This window comes from Cuculus canorus, chromosome 2 (assembly GCF_017976375.1).
Source record: "Cuculus canorus isolate bCucCan1 chromosome 2, bCucCan1.pri, whole genome shotgun sequence".
In the NCBI taxonomy this organism is placed as follows: domain Eukaryota; kingdom Metazoa; phylum Chordata; class Aves; order Cuculiformes; family Cuculidae; genus Cuculus; species Cuculus canorus.
The window spans coordinates 35,227,012-35,249,226 of record NC_071402.1 but is presented as its reverse complement, the minus strand read 5'-3'; the positions used below and the strand labels follow the sequence as shown (position 1 = coordinate 35,249,226).

At 39.2% G+C, this 22,215-nt stretch overlaps 1 protein-coding gene across 19 annotated transcripts in view; it reads right to left on the bottom strand.

The window, feature by feature from the left end:
• Positions 1-22,215, bottom strand: part of EYA1 (EYA transcriptional coactivator and phosphatase 1) — a 162,215-nt gene that overhangs the window by 46,139 nt on the left and 93,861 nt on the right. For 9 of the 19 annotated variants that reach the window (XM_054060248.1, XM_054060247.1, XM_054060254.1 and 6 more), the window contains 5 exons: positions 21,826-21,895; positions 21,305-21,450; positions 17,066-17,203; positions 10,561-10,643; positions 9,963-10,149 (listed from right to left, as the gene is read on the bottom strand). In XM_054060248.1, the coding sequence (XP_053916223.1) occupies positions 9,963-10,149; positions 10,561-10,643; positions 17,066-17,203; positions 21,305-21,450; positions 21,826-21,895 (624 nt within the window). The remainder of the gene's footprint in view (positions 1-9,962; positions 10,150-10,560; positions 10,644-17,065; positions 17,204-21,304; positions 21,451-21,825; positions 21,896-22,215) is intronic. The other 10 variants (XM_054060252.1, XM_054060259.1, XM_054060251.1 and 7 more) reach the window with 3 other exon arrangements.

The following is a 22,215-nucleotide window of genomic DNA, read 5'->3' as shown; positions in this document are numbered from 1 at the left end:
GGCATTCCAGTTTGAACAGGTATACTTCCCACACAAGGGATCCTTTCTCCTAAAAAAAGATCCTGTTGAGGTCAAAGGTTAGATTAAGGCAGAGACTCTAGACATCTGTGTAGCACCACATATTCACAATTACTCAGAATAATAGCGGTTGCTTGTGCTGAATCAAAGGAAAAGGTCTTGAAGTTCTCACATTCAGCCTTCTAATCTACACTTAATGGAAATAAGTATATATTACACATTTCACATTATACTTTTACCTAAGTATCTCAGGGTACATTAAACAAAGCAGAATAAGAAGTTAAGATGTAACTCCAGGTAAAACTAGGAATCTTCAAATAGAGGAGTCAACCTTTACCCAAAAGACTGATACTGTGTATGTGCCAAACAATAAAAGTCAGCTACCCACGTCAGCCTACATAACTACAGAAAAATGTTTAAACGTTGAAGACCAGGTACACTCCAATAATACACATTTTTTCTATGACAATGTACACTTCAAAGTATTTATTTGAACTAATTGTTTGAATGCTGACTGCTTTTTCATCTACTATACTAAAACATAAATAAGAAAACATAACTCAACTATGAAATCAACCCTTTAAACTTAAGTGCTATACAATATTTTGATTATTAAAAACTTAATGAAAGAAAAAGAAAAGAAAGAAAACAATGTACAAAAGCTTTGAAATAAGTTATAACTTAGTAAAATATTTTAAGTAGTTGAGAATTTTTTCAATAAGTATATTGGCCAATGATGTTCTAAATATGTGCCCCAAAATTCAGATGTAATGAAAAACTGCATTTCCTATTGACTATTTGAAATTACAGTTCCTCTTGGTCTCTCAGTATTTTTAGGAGTTTGGCTTTAGATCCCAGTTTTTTAAATTCTCACAGATGTGATATGCCTAAAAATTTTAAGCATTAAACTTGGGGTGGTAATAATAATACTACTGAATAAATTAGGGAACAGCTAGAATGGGAAAAAAGTATAAACAAAACCATTTGACACAATAAAATCAAGCAAACCTGAAAGAGTGAGCACATAGAGCAGAGTGTGTTGAGGATGGTGAAAAAAGTGTTTTTAAGAGCTATACAGCTTTCCATTTTTTTGCAAACACCTTCATTTAAGTATACTGCATTCCAAATTTCAAACACAGGGCTGCAAATCTGTGTGGAGGCTCATTTCCATCTCCTCTTCTCCAGTGCAAGTCATCTGTCTGACTGGGCCAGACCCTCACCTGACAAAAAGACTCCCAATCCTGCCTCGCAGCTCCAAAGCTGACCAGCACAACCGAGGCCACCCTTCTGGGGCCTGCTGTACGTGCATCATTCCCAAGAGAGATCTGTCTGTCTTGCTCTTAAGGCTCTCTCCAGGGAATCTACTGTACTGCTTTAACAGCCATACCTTTAGAAACAAAACATACACGTTCAGCATTCATTACAGCAATTCAAGTTCTATCTGTGAAAGTGAAGAAAAAATTCCTCCTTTCATGGTATCTGCATGAATTTGAAGACTGTTCTCAGATTCCCTTTGATGTCAGGTTAACCCTTCCCTGACAAACCTCTTTCCTAGGCTTTGATTATTGCTCACTTTTCTCTCTCCAAGCTGGACTCAATAATGTAAAGCAAAGTTGATCAAAGCTTTACTTTCCTGCAGGCTACTCTCCCCTGAACACCTCTTGGCAGTCGACAGTTTGAATGTTCTGCAATATTTTCAATAAATATTAGTTTCAGGATCCCTAAATCGTCTTTGAAGGAAGAAGTGATACCTAACTGGTTGTTTATCAAACATTGCACATGAACTGAATACGCACACTGCTAATACCCAGAGCTTCTGAGCCTACTCAGAAGACCAGTCTGTTAAGATCAGTGTGACATATGGCAGTTACCAGTGGGGGGAAACATGACATAGTGTGTCAGAAACTTATTCCATGTATGGAAAGGGAAAACATAGCATGTACTCTTTGGATTAAGGCTGCTTGGCAGCAGCACGGCTGGGTTACCAGCTCACTGTCCAATGGTTGCTCTCAGGTCCTCATAAGGAAACTCAATTAAAGAATCCAGTATCCAGCTGAGCCCTGAGCCTTGACAAGCCCAAGACCTGACAAATTCTGGTCCAAGAAAAACAACAGCGGCTGAGGGTACTTGGTGTGACACTAATATCTCAAGTACTGGGAGTGGTTCACAGGGAAAAAAGGTAGAGCCTGGAAGGACCTGCCAACATTCCCCATCCCACATTTGTGCAGTTCATCATTCCCGCCTAAATGTATACTTCACACCTGCTCCTATTCAGATCACATCTCCATTTTTTGAGTTCTCATCCTCTCTCCAAAGAGCTCACAGCCCCTCTCAGCATGGTGTCATCTACATATTTAATAGGCAAACACATTCTGTTCCGTCATGTAAATGATTAATGAAAATGCTGCGCCCAAGGCAGACACCAAGGAATGCTGCTGTAACCATCCTTCTATTTTAACAGCGAGCTGTCACTGACTTCTCTATGGCCATGGTTTCCTAAGCAGCTTTATATCATTCTTCTGAAGTTTCTGCTAGACTGCTTTAGCCTAGTTTGCTTATAAGATTGTTAAAGATTTTACTGTTAGAGCAGAAAATGCTGAGGTCAAGATATACAGCCACAAAACAGGCTATCGTCATACCCATTATTCTACATTCACTGATAGGAGGAGGTTAATTTGTTCAAACTCAGGTGACTTCATAGTACCAGACTTATTGTAGCATTAGCCAAAGGTAATTATTATGTTTCTGAATTTACCTTTATCCTATTCTGGATAAAAAAAACATCAAAAACAGGTAGGAGCGGGAGAAAGCTCAGCCCTCCACAAAATCATGAGCGGAAAAGAGATGAAGATCAGCTCTTCACTGCTCTTGTGGTTTGAGCTTAATTAGAGTTAGTTTTGTGACTCCAACTCAGTCTCACCTAAGTAACTTCATTTTCTGAAAGGAAATTGCATGTTTTTCAGACAGTTTCTCTCTAAAAGTGATAGCATGGGACACTCCTATGCAGAAAGATCAATGCTTATACTTATTCCTACAGTAACCAAGGTCATCCTCTAACTGGTGAAAAAGAGTGGCATCTGCAAGGAGTGGTAGACAGGACAGATAACAGGTGACCATAAACTGACCAACAGAGTACTTCATCCCATATACATCAGACATTATTTGCTATAAAAATTGAGCCATCATGAGGGTCTTGCCCTCTTCTGTGATGGCCAAACAACCAGCAAGGTCCTTGTCTGTCTGTTGGCCCCTAACTCCAGATTTTTGCATTCCTGAATCCAGTTCTTGAATCCCAACCCCTCCTAGCCACAAACCCACTCCCTCATGTCTGCTCTACAGTATTTGTGGTGATGCACAGTCATTGAAGGGTGGGGACACGATCTCACATATTTGCATCTATTTTATTGCTTTCTAATTATTTTCATCATCATTATTATTATTATTTCATGAAAACTGTAGTTTCCAACTTACAAGTCTTTTTCTTCTCATTTTACTTTCCCCTTTCCCTGGGGGTTGAGGGGAGGGAACTGAGAGTCCAGCTGCAGTTTTAGCTGCTGAAATTAGCCCTGTTGGTAGTAGACGATGACAACTATCTGTCCCAAAACTAAAGCAAGATCACCAAAGAAAGCTGGCAGCAGCTGGATTAAACACAGAGAGCAGTTCAGATAAAAGCTAGGAGATCTGTGGCACCTTTTGCCAAAAATTCCTAGGCTCCCAAGGGATTACAAAGGTTCAAGAGCAGGCTGAAGACACCCCTGGAACAGAAGCATGCAGGGGTGCTACAGCCATGCCGCATTAGCAGGTTGGACCTGTGGGACAAAACGAGTGGTGGCAACAACCTCAGGCTTTACTGCCTGTTTCTGGGAGGCAATTTCTGTGTAGATGCAGCTTGATCTAGTCTCTTGAGTGTTCTCAGTAGGTGCTGGAGGAAGGACTTCAGCTGTGTGCTCTAGGACCGCCCCACTGAGCCAAAGTTCTGCATCAAAACAGACTCCTGCTCCAAATTAAAACACTAATGTAGGCACACCCTAAACATACAAACAACAGCAGTTTTGGAAATCCCCTGAGATTAAAATATCTGGAAGCTGGAAAAGTGCTTAGGGCAAATCTTACACAAGCTTACACAAGTTTAGTCTGTCCTTGCTCCTCCTGAGGTGTCCGCTGGTGGCCAGCTGTGCCAGGCAGGGTACGGGGCTAGCTGATCTGTTGGTCTGGACTGCTACAGCCATTTCTGTGTGCTGCATATGCCTTCACAAAATTATATTAATAATGTAGCAACAGTTGTTCTTCTGCATCCATTAACAGACACAAAATTTTAGATATCTCTGCCACAGCACCTTTCTGCGCTCTACCCCAGACTATCCGATGCTAAACATTACAGCTTATTTCCACTTCACATATTCAAGAGTTTCCTCTACCAAACCTTGACCAAGTGTAATAGACCAAATCTTGACTTCTCTAGTCAGTCAGAAAAACATTTTAAACCCAAATCCTATAAAAGTATGCCTCTTTTGCCAGGTGTGACTGGTACCCTGTGCTCCTGACACCTGGTTTTTGTCACACAGAACAACTTTTCATCATCTCATAAATAAGAATACTTGATTACTCACAAATGGACAATATAGCCACAGAGATACCATTTTCAATACCGTATTCTGTAATTCCTTTCTGTTCATTAAGCATTTCCCCCTTAATTAACTGCCATATTTTCTTACTATTAAATTCAATGTACTATACAGAAATAGTACCAAATGACACATCTGTGGAAAACTAGTTATCCCAGAAATCCCCAAATCAAGTACATCTCAACTTAAATCTTACTGGCAAGTGTGTGGGTAGAGTTCTTGGTGTTGACAAAGTCATTGCAAATTTCATGAGACTTTTTCCCTACTCCACTGAATGGGTATGCAAAAACCAGCAAATGCACATTGTCAAAACAATCATATCTCATGTCACAATGTAAATCACATGGATGAGATGGGTCTAGGATAGTTGGTATAGTCAAATGTCTCTACAAGTAGGTATATACAAATATTTTCCATTTAGACTGTGCCCAGATTAATGGCTTTCCCTCAAATCTTATATATTAATTTTGAAAAAAGACCTTAAATCCTCAAGCCAGTCTAGGTTCAAGTCCTGTGCACCAAAATGAAAATATAAGATACAGGTGGTTTGAATATGCCAGCCTCATACTATTATTTTCCTACTTTTGCATAAATAAAATTTACTTTTGCATAAATAAAGCTAAACACAAAATTGCATGACCACTATACAAACTGCCTGCATACAACTGGACCAGGATTAAACAATACACCAGATGCATATAGGTATTTGAGGATTTTCTTCTTTATAAAAAAATACGACTACTACATTAATAGTAAGTAAGTAAAAGTACTAAGTAAGTATTGCTAGAAATATAATATCTGCTGACAGGATGATAGAAGGACGCCTTTTGTGCTGTTTTGACAAAATGTCAAAATCTTCATCTGAAAAATGAAACTAATGTTTGTCTATGCAGAATATGAGCATACTGTTATGAACTTGACAGAAACCCTCAATAGTCTGTTAAAAATATTGGCAAAAATGTCAATTTATTTCAAGGTTTGGGTGACTTTTTGATTTAACATTGTCTATTCAAAATAATGAAAAAATATATTAACAGTATACCATGTATAGTAGTATACATTATGAAAACAACTATATTAAGAAGCCCAGTAGTGGTCTAGATTTTCTTCTCCGATTTCCAATGTTGAAGAAGAAAAGATGAAGGAATTCCATAACAGGCAGGTAGGACCTCTCTCCATTGCAGGCATTTCTTCCTAACTCATTATTTATGCTTCCTAACAATTTGAAATGATTGCTACTTTCAGTCCTACTAAACCCAATGGCGAACTTCCTATTTATCAATTTTAAAAAGCCCTTTGAAAAGTGTGTGACCTTCTTAGCCTCAAGATATTTTGTGACAGTGAGTCAGGCTGTATATTGTTGTATATATATGTATCATGTTAATGTAAAAATAGGAGAACAGCCATTATCAGAAAAGCAAAATCAGTGCTCTACTTTGCCATTCATCATTGTATCCAATCTCATTTCTGTTTTTACAGTATTTTCATTCCTACATAAATATATGCGTAAACTCTAGGTTTACTTTTCAGTTATATTTATAAAAAACAGCAAACATTAGAACATTAGTACTGCACTGTGAATACAGCAGTATTTGTTATGTCTAATAGTTCACATGAAAAGTCACCAACTCGCTTTTCATAGCTGGAATAATCTACATATGTATGGATTTAAAGTTCATCACATGAGGAAACTAAGGTTCTGTTGTTATTCTCATGAAAAAGATTTTATTTTGTAAAGAAAAAGAATTTTACAAGTGGAAAAAAACCTTGAAAAGTCTTAAATTTGAACTGAAACAAGATTTCCAATTAAATTTGAAGCAAGGTGCACATTAAAGATTTGAAATGTCATACTGGGATGTATTGTTTTGTTTAATAATTTCCTGATTATGCTACTAGCAAAAATACAGCTTTCTGTTCACAAGAAAATAACATTAATTTCTATGTCTGACGTATGGATTCAGGGACCACCAACCTCTGGGCAATCAAAAGGTTTTGTCATGACTGATGAACAAGAAATTTTTCAGATCCACAAAGGAAAGAGGAAGAAGAAACACTGAGTATGGAAAATCTGAAGTTCTTCTGCAAGAAACCTTGGATATCCTGGATTGCAAGGCAAAAACTTGCACATTTAACTAAGAATTGCAGGAAGCCATGAAAGGATTATTTTATATTTGGACAAGGAATTAAATATATTTTAAGTGAAGTTATCTGAGATTTCTGAGCCTACAAAACTCTACCAAAAATTTCACAAGAGCACATAGTAAATCTGCAGGTGATACCAAGCTGGGAGGAAGTGTCGATCTGCTGGAGGGTAGCGAGGCTCTGTGAAGGGATCTGAACAGGGTGGATCGATGGGCTGAGACCAACGGGATGAGGTTTAACAAGGCCAAGCGCAGAATCCTGCACTTGGGACACAACAAGTCTATGGAGCACTACAATCTTGGGGAAGATTGGCTAGAAAGGTGCCTGGAGGAGAAGGACCTGGGGGTGTGGTTCAACAGGCAACTGAACACGAGCCAGCAGTGTGCCCAGGTGGCCAAGAAGGCCAATGGCATCTTGGCTTGTATCAGAAACAGCACGGCCAGCAGGACCAGGGAAGTGATTCTGCTCCTGTACTGAGCACTGGTGAGACCGCACCTTGAATACTGTGTTCAGTTTTGGGCTTCTCACTACAAGAAAGACATTGAGGTGCTAAAGCGTGTCCAGAGAAGAGGGACGAAGCTGGTGAAGGGGCTGGAGAACAAGTCTTGCCAGGAGCAGCTGGGGGAACTCTGAACGTTTAGCCTGGGAGAGGCTGAGGGGAGACCTTATCACTGTCTTCAGCTACCCAAAAGGAGGTTGTAAAGAGGTGATTTAATAGTCTCTTTGCTCAAGTGATAGGTGATAGGACAAGAGTTAATGGCCTCAAGTTGCACCAGGGGATGTTCAGATCGGACGTTTGCAAAAACTTCTCCACAGAAAGGGTTATCAAGCACTGGCAGAGGCTGCCCAGGGAGGTGGTCGAGTTACTACCCTTGGAGGTATTTAAAAGACACATAGATGAAGTGTTTATGGGTATGATTTAGTAGTGGACAGGTACGGTTGGGCTTGATGATTGCAAAGGTCTTTTCCAACCTATGATTCTATAACTACTTTCTCTCTTTTCATGTTTCTTATCAGACTCTTCTGTTCCACTTACTGGCCAAAATTCATAGGAACCGCCTACGACTGTCAAATTATTCTGATGCCTCTATAAAGTCTGAAAGCTGTTCTGTGCTTGTCCTGGCATAGTTCAGAACTGCACAAATTACATGGCTTTTTAAAATATAGGAAAAAAACATATATATATACAGGGATATCAACATCCAGCAAGAACAGCTGCAATTCAGCAGCTGGAGCCCACCCTACTAAAGGAGTACAGCAGCCTACAGTGAAGGTTTTGCAGTGCTTCCCACCATCCCTGACATGCAGTGTTCCAGTTGTGGTGCAGAATCAGCAGCCAAACTTGACCAGATAGGCAAAACATTCTACAGAAATCTGCCTAACTGTAATTAAAATTTAGTTTAGTTCGCTTCTTTGTTCTGTGGTTTTGATCCAACAGCAAACTTCCTTCTCCCTTATAAACCTCTCGCTTGTTCCCACTTCACCAGAACTCCCTTCCTCTATACTGATCCCTCTTTTCTGTGACCCCAACCTTGCTTTATCGCCTGAGCATACTGTGTATGAGTTCAACTGAGGATTGCGAGAAAGTAATAAAAAAAATTACATTGTGCAAGGGGGAATGACAGGCACAGCACTGGATTCACTGACAGTTCCTTGCTTTTCATCTACCAGGGTTCAAAGTTTGTGAGGCGGTAAAAAGTTCTCACCTAATTTTAACCTAGGAACTCAACATCGATATGTCAGCCACCTTAAACTGCTCTCATACCAGAGGAGAGAATTTGGCATCTCTGGATTAAAACCGTAGTTAAACTGAACTCAAAATACTGCTCTAGAGGTGCTTATCTCTCTCCACTGAATACAGAAAAAGACTAAATGGGATCCTAACTTAAATATACTAATATTGCAAAATATTAATAATTTTGCAAAAAATCAAGACCCAGAGGATAAAATAATTTAATTTTAATATCTTGATAAAAGCTAAAACTTGTTCACATTCAAATCCACAAGGAAACAAAACCAACCATCTAAAAGTAAAGTAAAAAGTATAGTAATTATGCAGACTCCAATACACATCCATACATTTTAAAAGCCACAAACTCCAATATGCATTCATATATTTAGAAAGATTCCCTTCTCAAATACATTGTACATACATGTGGTCTTGTGTACATAAACATACACACCAACTGTATTTTCTTCCCTAGTTACTTTCAGCAAATGTATCAAAAGAAACAACACTGCATACCTTTTCTTCAGGTACACACTCCTGCAGAAAAGCAAGAGTCTTAGCAAATTATATTAAGGCTTACATTGCACATGCAAGATCAGTCCTACCAAGTACTCCAAGAAAACTAAGAGCAACTGACCCAAGAAAACTCTGCAACAAAACCTCCTAATAACATTGCCAAGTCATAGCTGCTTCTTACCACATTATTGAGAAACCCATCTGCAATCTTGGACTTTCTCTCCAACAGATTTCGAACTTCTGCCATCTACTAACTACTGACATGCTTGAGCTGTTAAAAATGTATTTTTTTTTTATTAATGAGAAAAGGATTTTTCACCCCTCATTTACAAAACCCGCTGGAGCATTTTGGCGTAAATGTTCAAAAAATATCTCAACTAGTAAAGGACTGCCAAATTCCAGCAAGAAAGGTAAAACGGAAAAAGGACAAGCCACTGAAAATCTTTTCTTAAAATGGAAACACTTATGCAATTTCAACTCCCCATTACAAGCACTATTATGTCTTCTGAAAGCGAAAAACACAAAAGCTCTCTTTTAAGTGGACAGTTGAGCTATGGTCTGGAGGCCTCTCGACTTCAGTCTTACTTAGGAAAAAATCAGAGGAGTTTATCTTAATGAAGACACAGCCTAAAAGCATCAGGTTCTGGTTTAACGCAAAGACCTTCCCACATCCTGCTATTTTCAACACAAGCATTTTACAAATAAATGCAAACAACTTGTACTTCACACAAGCTTTAAAACTTTTACTGATCCCGGTTTTTCTTTACTCTATTTTCTGCTAGAATCTGTGCAAGATGTGCCACAGGCTCAGGATTAAGAAATAATTAAAAAAAAAAATCAGCGACTACACAAAAAAAAAAAAAAATCCAATTCAACTCCCTTTCAACTTACAAAAACGTGCCTCATAGGGACCATAAAATCCATGTAATTACCTGCTGCAGGATCTGTAACCGCTTGACTGGTGATGCCAGATGGTGGTTCTTGAAGCTGGTATGTTGCATTTGTGGAGGGTGTTGTTGGGCTGGTGTTGCTGTTTGTCATGTAATGTGAAGGATACGGTGAGCTATTATAATACTGTGCATATTGGCCCTGGCCAAAACTGGGATAAGAAGGATATTCCTGTAAGACAAAGTGCAACCAAATAGTCCATCAAAGTTTTGCTACTTTTTAGTATAAATTCCAAAATATAACTAGAAACACATGTCAAACTTTCAGCACGTATGCTTCCTGGATTGGATGCTGTAGGATCTAAAACTTGGAGGCAATAAAACGAAATCTAAATTACACATAACTTAGTATGTCTACTCATACAAATAGTTTATTAGGCACACTACTGAAGACGTGTGAATAAGAACATCAAATCCAGACAATTAGTTCTACTATTGGAAGATGATGAATTGAAGAAAAAGTTTTATAAATATTAATTTAACTTGAAATGGCACTAATTTAATTCAAAAAACTTTTTAAAGGTTACATTTTTTCAGTGGATGAGAATTCTAAGTTTTCCTTGACTCATATTTACAAATTTACCTGCTGTGAACTATTAAATCCAGTAGAATTTGTGAGTGAATTATTTCCTGCATATATTCCTGATGATGTTGTAAAACTGCTGCCTGAAATGAAATGAAAAAATACGTGAATTACTAAAACACAGTAACAGAAAATAACTTCCATCATGTGATCATATCATAAGGATATGGTGTATTTCTAATATTTCACATATGTTGACTGATTTGGTTGCTCCTACACCCTGTATTTCTCTATTGCAATAAACCGAAAAGACTGAAATTTAGACAGGAATTTGGAGCCACATCAGGTCTGATTGAACGTTAGGCTATCCCACTCCTCTGAACAATCCCCATTATTGTGGGAGTAGTAAGGGTTTCTTCACTTTCAGGTTTTTTGGAACAGAAGATGCCATTTTCCCTTAGTAAAGCACACTAACCGTGTTTCTTTTACTGCCTTTGAGAACTGGGTCCTTTCCCCTGCCTGAACCTCAGGGCCTGAAGGAACAGCAAAAGCTGTAACTGCCTGCTCTGAACAACTCAGCCTGACTGCAAAGCCATTAGGATTTGCTAATCGATCATAGACAGCCTTGGGCTGAAAACCTTTTTCTTTTATGATAGAGCCTACTGGGCATGACACAAGGGAAAAAAAATACTTCTCTGAGAAGGGAGACCCAAGACTGAATATAGCCCAGAGACTGAATTACCACCTTCACCTCCCTCCTCTCCGACCCATGAGTCACCAAAAATAGACAGATGGGGCTCTTGTTTAATACCTAACCTGAGAAGCTGTTCCAATAAAAGGGCAGCAACCCCCTTTCAGCTGTTTTGCCCTCACTGGTTATAACTCGGGAATGACACAGCCACCAGCTGAGACATATGGATGCACAGGGTGAAGCTACATAAGCCACCAGAAAGTCCGTAATGAGGCAACCTATTGAACTCGTCCAGCGGGAGAGCACCAGTCAGCTTGCAGCTTGCATTAAAGCCTCCCTGGTCACCAAAACCTACCTTAGTGCAAAGATATACTGAGACCTTGGTAGCAAAGGCTTGCAGGTGAGCAAAGAAGCAAGGAGGGATAGAAATCAACAGGGAGCCAGGCGCACAGATGCACCGATCCTCTGACATACCCAACATAACTCAATTAACAGCCAAATTCTATGCAGTGGTTACTCATTGGGTAAAGTGACGTATCTTGCAACTCCAAACAGTGAGGAATGCAGGCAGGGCTGCATGCTTACTGGAACCCCCAAAGGGAACTTGTGACCCATTTACTTTTTCAAACAACAAAAAAAACCCCAATAGGTATCCTAGCTATAAGAAGTCAGATGGAAAAATATTTAAATGCTTCGATTCCAAAAGTCACTAAAAACACACACAAGTTTAGCCTCAAAGTAGATGTGAAGGATGTCCAACAGCAGTGGGAATAAAAGATTAAGCTTAAACTTAACATGTGATAATGACTGTAAACATTTCTCTTGTATTTGCTGTTAGTGCAAAAGCTCTCTGGTTGTTGATAGATGCTACTAATCCTGTGAACTAAAATCAGATTACTTCAGCAGAAGAGTTGACATCCAAGTTTAGCAGATAGTACAGATAAACAGTACTAATGAGAAAAACATGTTGGTTTAAATTTAATTTAAAATTGGAAAACAGATGTTATTTTTTATTATAAGAAACGCCAGAGCCAAAATACAGCTGAAAAATATTTTAAATTGCAAAACTTTGAAATGCTATTTTATTTCTAAGAGGGCTTTGGCTGGGAGAATGTAAGTCACTGTGTCTCTTTTCACTTATGTAGTTATTTCCGAGGGATGCAGTAATACATTCAAACACAAGTTTTATAGGTGCACGGTTTGAACCATTTTGGAAAGATATAAAAGAAACTTTCATAGTTCTCATAGAAGACTTCTTATAGAAGAAAAAAATAAAAAAGAAACGAAAACTCTTTTGGAGGAATACATTATCTTTCCACAGAAAGTCTGGCAAATAATTTGCAAGAGCAAATAAGAAAAGTAATTACATGCCAGCCAGCATCTCTCCTTCTCAGACAAAGACACACACACTAACACGTAGATCTTTCTCTTTCATCTCATGGTCAGCACTGACTCCTATGGAGGAGGGGTAGGGGTCTCCTAGACCGTAACAAACATGAAGCAGGTTTCTCAGAAATGTCTCTGTGGGCCACCCAGAACTACTGGCCTAGAGTTGTTTTTAAAATACTTCAATTTTGCCATTTGTTTTTTAAATAATCAGCCACGGCACAGGATAGAGCTGCTGTTCCTGCCTTAGCTGAGCAAACACAAAAATGAGAATCTTTACAAAATGTGTGAGATTTACTGCCCCAAGTTCGCCTGCTACATAGCTTTAAAATGTGATAGAAGCTGTAAATTGCAGGTCAAAGGTCTATTTTGCAAAGAGCACGGACCCACATTAAAGTCGGGAATCCCAGTCAGCGTCAGAAGACAGCCGGACCCCGCGGAGACCAGGGCGCGGGCTCCAGGCATGGGGCTTGCCCCCATGCTGCCATGAGGCGCAGGATGCATTCCTCCCCAGAGTATTTGCCACAGAAGTCCATTTGCTTTCCTAGTTCAGCCTCCTTGCCGTGGGCTATGTCTATCATCAGGGTACAATGTATGTGGCAGAAGTTTAGAGCAGCTCTCCTGGGAAAGCCTAAGACAGCCAGATGGGCTATTTAAACTCAAGGTTTCTTCCATTTGCTTACAGCGTTTAAAAATCCTTGGCAATCTCCCTCTTGTTGTCCTAGTAACTGCTTAGCCAACCAGCACAATATTTTTATACTGTATAATAATAACTGAATACCTTAACGTTTACATCTTTATGGATGAATTCCCAAATCAATTGGTTAGTCTATTCTCAAACATCATAGTCTTGGTAATTAAACCAGTGCTGGTGCTCTAGCACCCTTCTAGCAATAGGATACTCAGGCAGTTATCACAACCAAAGGGTTCGCAAGAAGACAGTTGCAAATGGTGCTCCTTCCTTGGCATTTCTCCCAGCCCTTCTCCACTCCATTTATCCTCACTGAGTGATGTTTATAACTCTGCCATTACAGGAACAACAGCCCATTCCCACAGCCATCACTAATGTAAGTGGTCTTTCAACATCTATGAAGCCACTTATATGAAAAACAGCCTAAGGAACATATGCGTTAAGGTGAGGGAGGTGGGGAGGGAAGTGGGGTAATGGGGCAACAGAACCACCTAGGTCCCCTTCCCACCCTCTCCTCTCCTCACCTCCCATTGTAGGATGATAAATTTGTAAAAAACAAAATCCAATTACCAGAATAACCTTAGCAAGGAGTCACAGGCAGTGATTTTCCTCATCGTTTTCAAAAGTTGGCAGTCTCTCTCTCTGTGCTATTGTTTGGTGACTAATCACGCTGTAATTTTAGCAGGGTCAGGAAAAGCACTGAGTTTAACTGGCTGCACACGCATTGCAAGGCAGTTCCTTTAGGCTGCAGAGAGACATTCACCCCAGGGAAAGGAACCACAATAACTCACAAACTTTTGAGTGCAAGGTAACCTCAATCAGGGAGCATAAGCATGGCAACTGCAAGGGTGCTAGGAAATCCCCTTTATTGCAGGCAAGAATGCCAGCAGGGCCCTGAACATGCTGTCATGTAACACTTGGTTGTGAAGTAGGTTGTGGGATCCATTATCTCCATTTAGCAGCTCAGCAGCCGCACACAGGAGATGAAGAACAGCTACTGCAGGCCATGACAAATCTGAGGCTGCAGCCTGCTCATATATTGCTAGAGGGGAAAAGGAGAATAAATTCATTTCCCTTTCTGGAGGTTTCTGCACAAACAACTGACCAGCAGCAGCACTACTCCCATATTCTGTAAAGAGAATCAGTTTTGTCCTTAAATAATAGCTGAAATTATGAACAGGTTCTCCTTCCAAAATTAAATGAGCAAAGGGAAACAAATGTTCCTGTTTACTGTTAATATCTGTTCAATCAAAAGGAAGGATTAAGTCAATTTAAAGTTATTTCGAATTCAAAAGTTAGCCTAATGAAAACATTAAAAAGACATATATTTTCATGTATAGCGTAGATAGTGTCAACATTTAACTGCAAGAAAGACCTGTATAGCAAAGTGATTTTTTTTCTGTTTAACTTCTAACAACTCCACCAGTATTTTCACTTGAAATATTCCTCTTCTTTCCATTCTTATGGTCTGTAAAGTTTCTGTAGGAGATCAGTCCTTCACTCATCTACTATGATCAAAACAGAAATGACAAACACATCATGGGGACTCCCAAACTCCCCTACTCTGACCTGTGGCTCTTCTATGCAAGTCAGAATATCAGCAATCTGCTGCCTTCCATGGGCGGGCAGCTGTCAGCCAAAGAGAGCCCAACACAGCTGGAGCACACCCAGGCTCTATCCTCCCTCATGATAGAGCCCTACAAACAACTATCATGAAACCAATGCCTCTGACCCTCCTCTTGCTAGAGATTCAAAATGGGCCATCTTTAACAAGTTTCCTTTGCAGAATATTTCTAGATCCTTGCCTTTCAATGTGTACTTGCTTTCCAAGTTCTTACCGTTCCACCTCTTGACAACCACCTTCCTTTCATGACCTCAACAATTCTGATCTTACATATATTTCGCATATTGCAGAAAACAAAGCAATACCCTTTATGAAAGACCTCTACATAGTCCATTGACTGAGTTCTAGCTTTGTTCTACGAATGCCAGAATTCGCTACTTGCTCTTAACGATTTCCAACAAGTACTCTTTCTCATTATCCCATGTTGCTCCTCCTCTCCTCCCTCCATTGAGTTTCCCATAGACATCTGCAAAATTACTTCATTGTCCTCCCTAAAATATCTTTTTATTGACATCCCTCTGCTCTTTATCTTACAAAATCCCCACCTTTAGAGGTGTTAGATAACCAATAAGGAGTGACAACTGTTTACCACGTCTAAACTGTGTCAGCTGTATTGTTATATTAGGCCCTAATAAGCCTGTGTGTTTTATTTTACCCTCCACCTTCTATGGGGACTATATTTTCATTTGGCTGTGTAAGTTAGCAAAACAGGATCCTGATATATAGCTGTGGCACAAAGACACTACTGCAATAGAAATTATAGGCAACACAGACATGATTTTTCAATAACTATTTCCTAGCAACCATGAATTATCAGTTCCTTAAAAGCTGGAATGTCGATCCAGGAGTTCCTTGTAGCTGCTGCTGGCAAGCATTTTGAGCTCTCTTGCAGAGGTAGGGTTTTTCTTTCAGAGGGGAGTATGTGTATTTGGTTTTTTAGTGTGGTTATCTGCAGAAAGCAAAACTAATAACCTGGTTATGATTATATTACTCTGTTGATCAACTCTGTTGATCACCGCTATTCAGCATGCAAATGAAAGTCTGGACACTGTTCTTATACTGTCTTAATCCTCTTTGTCGAGGCATGCTACAAGCAAGCAATATTTCATATGTCAGATGGTCACTTCTGCACTACGGAGCTCCTCAACACACAGTTCAAAAGGGGATTTAAAGAAAAACCAACCCAAAACATTTCTCTTGTGTCTGAGTGAAGGACTGGATCAATATAACCTTAAAGCCACTGAACAACAGCAAAACCTCATTCTTTTAGTCTCTGAAAGCACTTCTGCCTCAAGACATTTCATGGAGTGTTTACATGATGGTACACATTTTAAATGGAGCACGATAATAGTAAAGAGAGGTGCCAAACTTTAAAAAAGTGTGGTCCATTTCTACGAGTGATCATTCATTTCAGCAGCCTAAAATCTGCAACACACATGATTTCAACTGTCAAATTCAGGGATGAAAAGTCCTGCAGCAGATATCCAAAATCAGCCATTTGTAGTAAAGATTGTATTATTTGTAGTCAAGATTTTTTTTTAAAATATCCCTTAAAGCTGTGAAAAAACAGAGCCTAGTGGTTACCCAATACAGAAGGGGAAAAAGGAACTGGGAGAAAAGGGGGAAAGATATTAAGTAAACTAAACAGGCAAGGCTACAAAATACAATTTATAATAATAGCCTGCACATACAAAGACTTACGGCTTTTAAATAGACTTCAAAGAAACAGACTTCAATCGTTACTCAGCTACCTCCACAGCTGCAGTAGGTATTTTTATCTTCTTCTCCCTCCCTGCATGCACTCAGGTGTCAAATTATATTTGGCACTTCCTAAATTCATAATCCTGACACGTTTTACAGGACTTGCTTTGTCACATTGACCATTTGTTAAACTATTGTTATTTGAAGATACATTTTTACTGTAATAACACTACAACACTTCACTACTCAAAAATTAATGAAGTCTCTAAGTGACGGATCTTTTGAACTGCTGAGAGCTGGCCTGATGCTACTCTCAGTGAAGGCAGTCATCATTTCAGCCCCAACTGCAATAACATCAGAGCTAACTGCTCACACAATCATTCATTTTTATCCTAGAAACGTAAAGGGAAAAAACCCCCAACAATAAAGCATTAACTATATCTAATTGGTGGTAACATCTATTTATACAGACCTTGCATCTGGTAGCTATAGGGAGCCTGTCCAGGTTGAGGTGTGCTAAAGCTGGCACCGTAGCTTAGAAATCCTGTCTGTCCAGGTGACTGTGATTGTGCCAATCCACCTTCTGTCTTGATGCCTGCCCACAATGCACCTAAATCAGTTAGTGACAGCAAATCTATTTGTTCATATTCAAACAGGGATGGAAAATAAAATCACTTAATTGACAGCACTTTTAACATGTATCTGCTATCGCACACATGAGAGAACAAATACCAAGAGCATGCACAAATAAATGGGGTAAGGGAAATCTAAAAGCACGCATAAAACTGAAGTTCAGCAGGGAGAAGTTAAATTCAAACTGTGTTTCCAATAACTGCAAAAGAAATTTATACATGAACAGGAAGTTGCATTATTCCTTTTTTCCTTTCCTGCCAGAGGCTGACTTTTCCATATATTCATGACATTTCACAGAGGAAGATTAGCAACTTTATATGATTTTAATGGAGCATAACATAGTCAAGCTCTCCTGCCATCCACCCATTAATGACATAATTGAGACTTGCATTGTATAATATTCCTACATGAAAATTACATGGCTCTGAGTGCAATGGCTTTCTAAGGAATTAGAAATGGATAAAGAGAACTAGCAGTATTAAATGTAATGACGATTTTCAAAGGTAATTAAATGCTACAGGAGGCACTCAGTCTTTTAACAAATAAACACCTAATAGACAGGAATTATTTCTGGAGCAATCTCCCAAACTGGGAAAAACATAGCAGGGAGTCATTAATCTGGACTGACAGGGAAATCTATTACACATCACATCCTCTCTCATTTCCAAATTTAGTAAAAGAAGAATCCAAAGTCCAGTCAAATGAATGACTTGTTTCCCAACTTCAGTGATTCTTCCCCCAATTTGTAAGGAAACAAGCGAGTAAATATAAGCAAGTGAAACGCTGAGGAAATGCACACAATTCAGCCTCTGTCTCTTAGTTTTAATTATAAGGTTGTCCCAACATGAACTACCATTTAAAAATAATTATAGCCAAAGCAATGGAAAAGTAATACAATACTCTGAGGTTTCACTGTGGCATTCCCTGATACCTCATTGTTCAGACACCACCATTATTTGAACTGAATTAACTAAGTGTGAATTAGTAACATTCCTTTGAAAACGACTGTTAATCTAAATCCATTTCCTGGCTGGATTTTTTTTTTTTTTTAAAGAATATTGAACAACGTCTGAAGGTAGGAGAGAGCTGAAAAGTTACTGCGTTTGCAAAACTTCAGTCGCTCCCTATTCAGAAATAGCAGCATATTTTCTTCTGTGATTTAAATAATTATTTTTCAGCTGTTGTCATTAACTGCATTGAGTTCCTTCTGTCATACCTGCTAACTGCCAGGCTAACTCTGTTTGCTTGTTCTTCCTTGGTGCTTACTTGCTGCTTCTGTTTCATATTACGATTAAATAACCTGAGTGATGAATCTGACACCTTGTTTCTATGGGGAAACTCCTGCTAAGGATGTTTTGGTATCCCTATCTGTTGTCTATTTCAGGACTTAATGAAATGTTGATTAACTATTGCTTAGAGAACTTTAACTAAATCAAGCATTAAATTTCTATCCCAGCTTTAATGGCCTGATTCCACTGTCCATCTTAGACCAGCGTGAGGAAGCAATCAAGGGCAGCAGCAGAAGGATGCCACTTGAGTGAAGACAACTTGGCACAAATGTGCCCTTTTGCAAACCTCCATGCTATGAAGAGCCTTTCATCTCCTGGTACCTACTCTTCTCACCTGCTCTCATCCAGGCAGCCTTCACTCATCAAACCTTGATGCTCCCTTCTCCTTCTCCCAAGTGTAATGTATGCAAGGAAGCGGGAAGGGACAGTGAGAAAACATAAGGGGACTGCCAGTATCTAGAAAGAAAAGAAGTTGGTAAGCAAAGCCTTCACTAGTGCTGGTACTGAAGCAGGCAGGAGGAGGGAGTTTCAGGAAATTCTCCAGCCTCCTCAGGGGCTTTGCAGATGAACCAGAGCCAGGAACCCCTGGGAGGCAGCTGTCAGTGGCATTCCCCTCCACCCCCCTTCCTGCCTGCTTGGCTGCACCACGGTGGAGGTGGGGCAGTGGAAAAATGAAGAGGCTAGAGGTGCATTTGAGACAGCACCTTCCCGAACTCTGCCCTAGAGAGAAAACTTGAGGGATGTTGATATGTGAATTTACGAATACTTTTTCTTCCAGTAATCCCCAGAGTAAAGAAACAAAATGAAAGAAGTCCCCCACTCCAACTCAGAGTTTTTCTTTTCACATATACATCTCCTATCTTTATTCTTGCTGGGAGGTCTCAGCTTGGAAGACAGAAAGGCAAGGATTTAAGCTGCAGACCCAAGATGAGAATTTTGGCTCTGAACAAGGCTTCAGTTCTTGTCTGTTGCAAATGAGGGTCCCAGTGTTCCCTATGTAATTTATTTTGGGAACACAGACTATATGATGTGTCTCAAGTATGCAAAAAAATACATGGTGCTGCATATATCTATCTCTATTACTGCTATGAAGTGCATCAGCGAGGAGCACCTTAGCCCCAGTCACGAGGCACTATCTGAAAATAATAAAATACACTAAAATCCACTTGGCTTAGGAGTGGGGAGATTCAGTAGTTAGGTAAAACTATCCAAAGTCCTAGGCATGGACGATGGACTGGGAAAATAAACAGAACAAAACAAAAGAGCAGGCAGGCACCCCCAGCAAGCAGCTGCCAAGTAAAGCAACTCTCAATTATAGCTCCGACAACAACGAGACAGCTAAACTCAAGTAGTGAAATCAAGGCCTTGCTGAAGTCAGTGGGAGTTTTATAGCTGACTTCAGTGAGGTCAGGATTTCATCCAAAGGAACAAGCAAAAAAAAAAAAGTCACTGTTTGGGCTGCCTAAGCCACCAGGGCCAGTGAAGTATGGACATGCGGTGTCCACAGGAGGAAACAGGTCAAGAAAAGCACAGTGAAGAAAGGGGTTGACCATTACCACATCACCTGATCCAGCTGGAAAGAGCAGACAAGCTGTCATCAGCAAGATAAGCTTGCAGTGGTGGGGGAAGAATCCCTGTCTCCTTAGTCTTGAAAATGTAGTTCAAATACCCTTAAAGTATTTTGTTTGTGTAAGTTTAAAACGTGGAACGGAACTGAAACATCCCATTCATGTTTGTAACCATATTTTTGGCAGTAAGTGATCACTGTGGCTGTGGTTACAGAAATAATGCTTCTTTGGATCGTAACTATTGATGACAAATTAACAAAATAATTTTTTTAAAGGAAGGGCAAATAATCTATTTCTTGAACTTAGTGTTCACAGTAATCTGCTGTAGGATATGCTTGAGACCCAGTAGATTTCAGCTTGCAGATTTCAGGACAAAAGGTTCATCAGTTTTGCACTTAAAAGTTTTAATGATTTTAAGGGACACAGCTTGTACTGTGAGTTCTGTCCTATTTGTATAAAACTTACATTACCTGAATGCGTCTTTACAAAATATATTGCTAAAAGTATGTGGGTTGTATATTTTCAACATATTTTCCCAGAGAAATACAAGACCTATTTTCTAATAATGTATCTTCACTGCTGAACTGCTATGTGGTCTGTCAGCAGACAGTCTGGCAGCAAAATGGTCTCACCCTCCACAGCATGGTTTTAAATTAATTTTTTTTAAAGATTTGCTACTTAGTACTATCACATTCATCAGTCAGACAGAGCTTTAACGGCAATTTACCTCAATTTTCACCTCCAGGGTGTTTAAAAACATTGCAACTGAGATTTTTTTGGTGAGGGTCTTTTTGAATCAGCTGTTCACCTGCTGAAAATCAGTGCAGCTTCACTGATTCACCTGGGTTCCAGTAATCTGGATCAGCTCAAATTCAGACCTTTATTTTCCAACTTACCCTACTGCACTGCTGGAGAGCAGAGCTCCTCGGCAAGTCAGCAGGAGCTCAGCCTGTGTAATGGAAGTCCCTAGATCTTTCTCCACTTCACCAATAAAAACCTAATGAATCTCCTTGATCCCAAAAGAGTCATCCTCTCATATAGCTTCTTAGTTTTTTAATACATAAATTACGCATCACTCTCTCTAATGGCAAAATTACCAGCCTTCCACAAGAAATGCTTGAAAGCGCAGCTGTCCCACTAAGCACTGATGTAAAGGTCATGTAATCTTGCTCTAGGAAATATTTACCTCTGGAACAAAATAACAAGGACATGAATTCTTACCATATGAAGGGATTCCATAGGGTTGGCCAGGCTGGGGGTAGGTTGCATAAGCTGTAGCTTGTTGCATCCCCGTTGTAAACTGCGTCTGCCCGTACGCAGCCATCGTTTGTGAAGAGGGGGTAGGAAGAATATGTGGGTATGGTCTGCTATTGATTACAAATGACAGAAAATAGGATAGATACTGCATTAGACAGACATGTGGGTACTTATTTTTAGCCTTATAATAATCCTGCTACTTCATTAACACATAATCATAGGCTGTGCTAGACAACAGAAACTGTAAGACGAAACAACAAGAAATCAATAATAAAAAAGAATAACTAAAATAAGAACTTTCCAAATATTTTTCAAATACATTCTTAGCATTTAAAAAAATACCAAATTATTTTCCACAGATGTTGCTGCGGTTTAAATTATGACTTAACAGATGGACCCAATTATTATTTTAAATGAGGTTAAAATCTGCCTATTTCAATTATTATTATTACTACTACTATTATTATTCTTAAAAGATATCATACTTGGAAGGGTAAATCTGTGGTGGGGAGAACTGGTGTGTTTGTCTTGGGCTGAAACCACTGCTTCCAATTGCTGCACCAAGGAGAAAAGAAAGCACACAGAAGTGTAAATACACACACCAAAGATAAATATTATTTTTCCTAATAGAATTTCAAGGTATTAACAAGATTTTAATTAAATTCAAATATCATTGATACTTTAGATAGAAAATAATATTTTATCAGGAACTATACAAGAATGCTTAACATTAAAATCTTGATTACAAATTTCAAATACTAAATTGCCCCTTTATACATCTTGTGAGCAATAGTTTATTGTTTGCTCACACACAGACAACATTTTCAATGCAAACAATCTATTTCCTAATGGAAACATTTCCCTTCATATTTTCA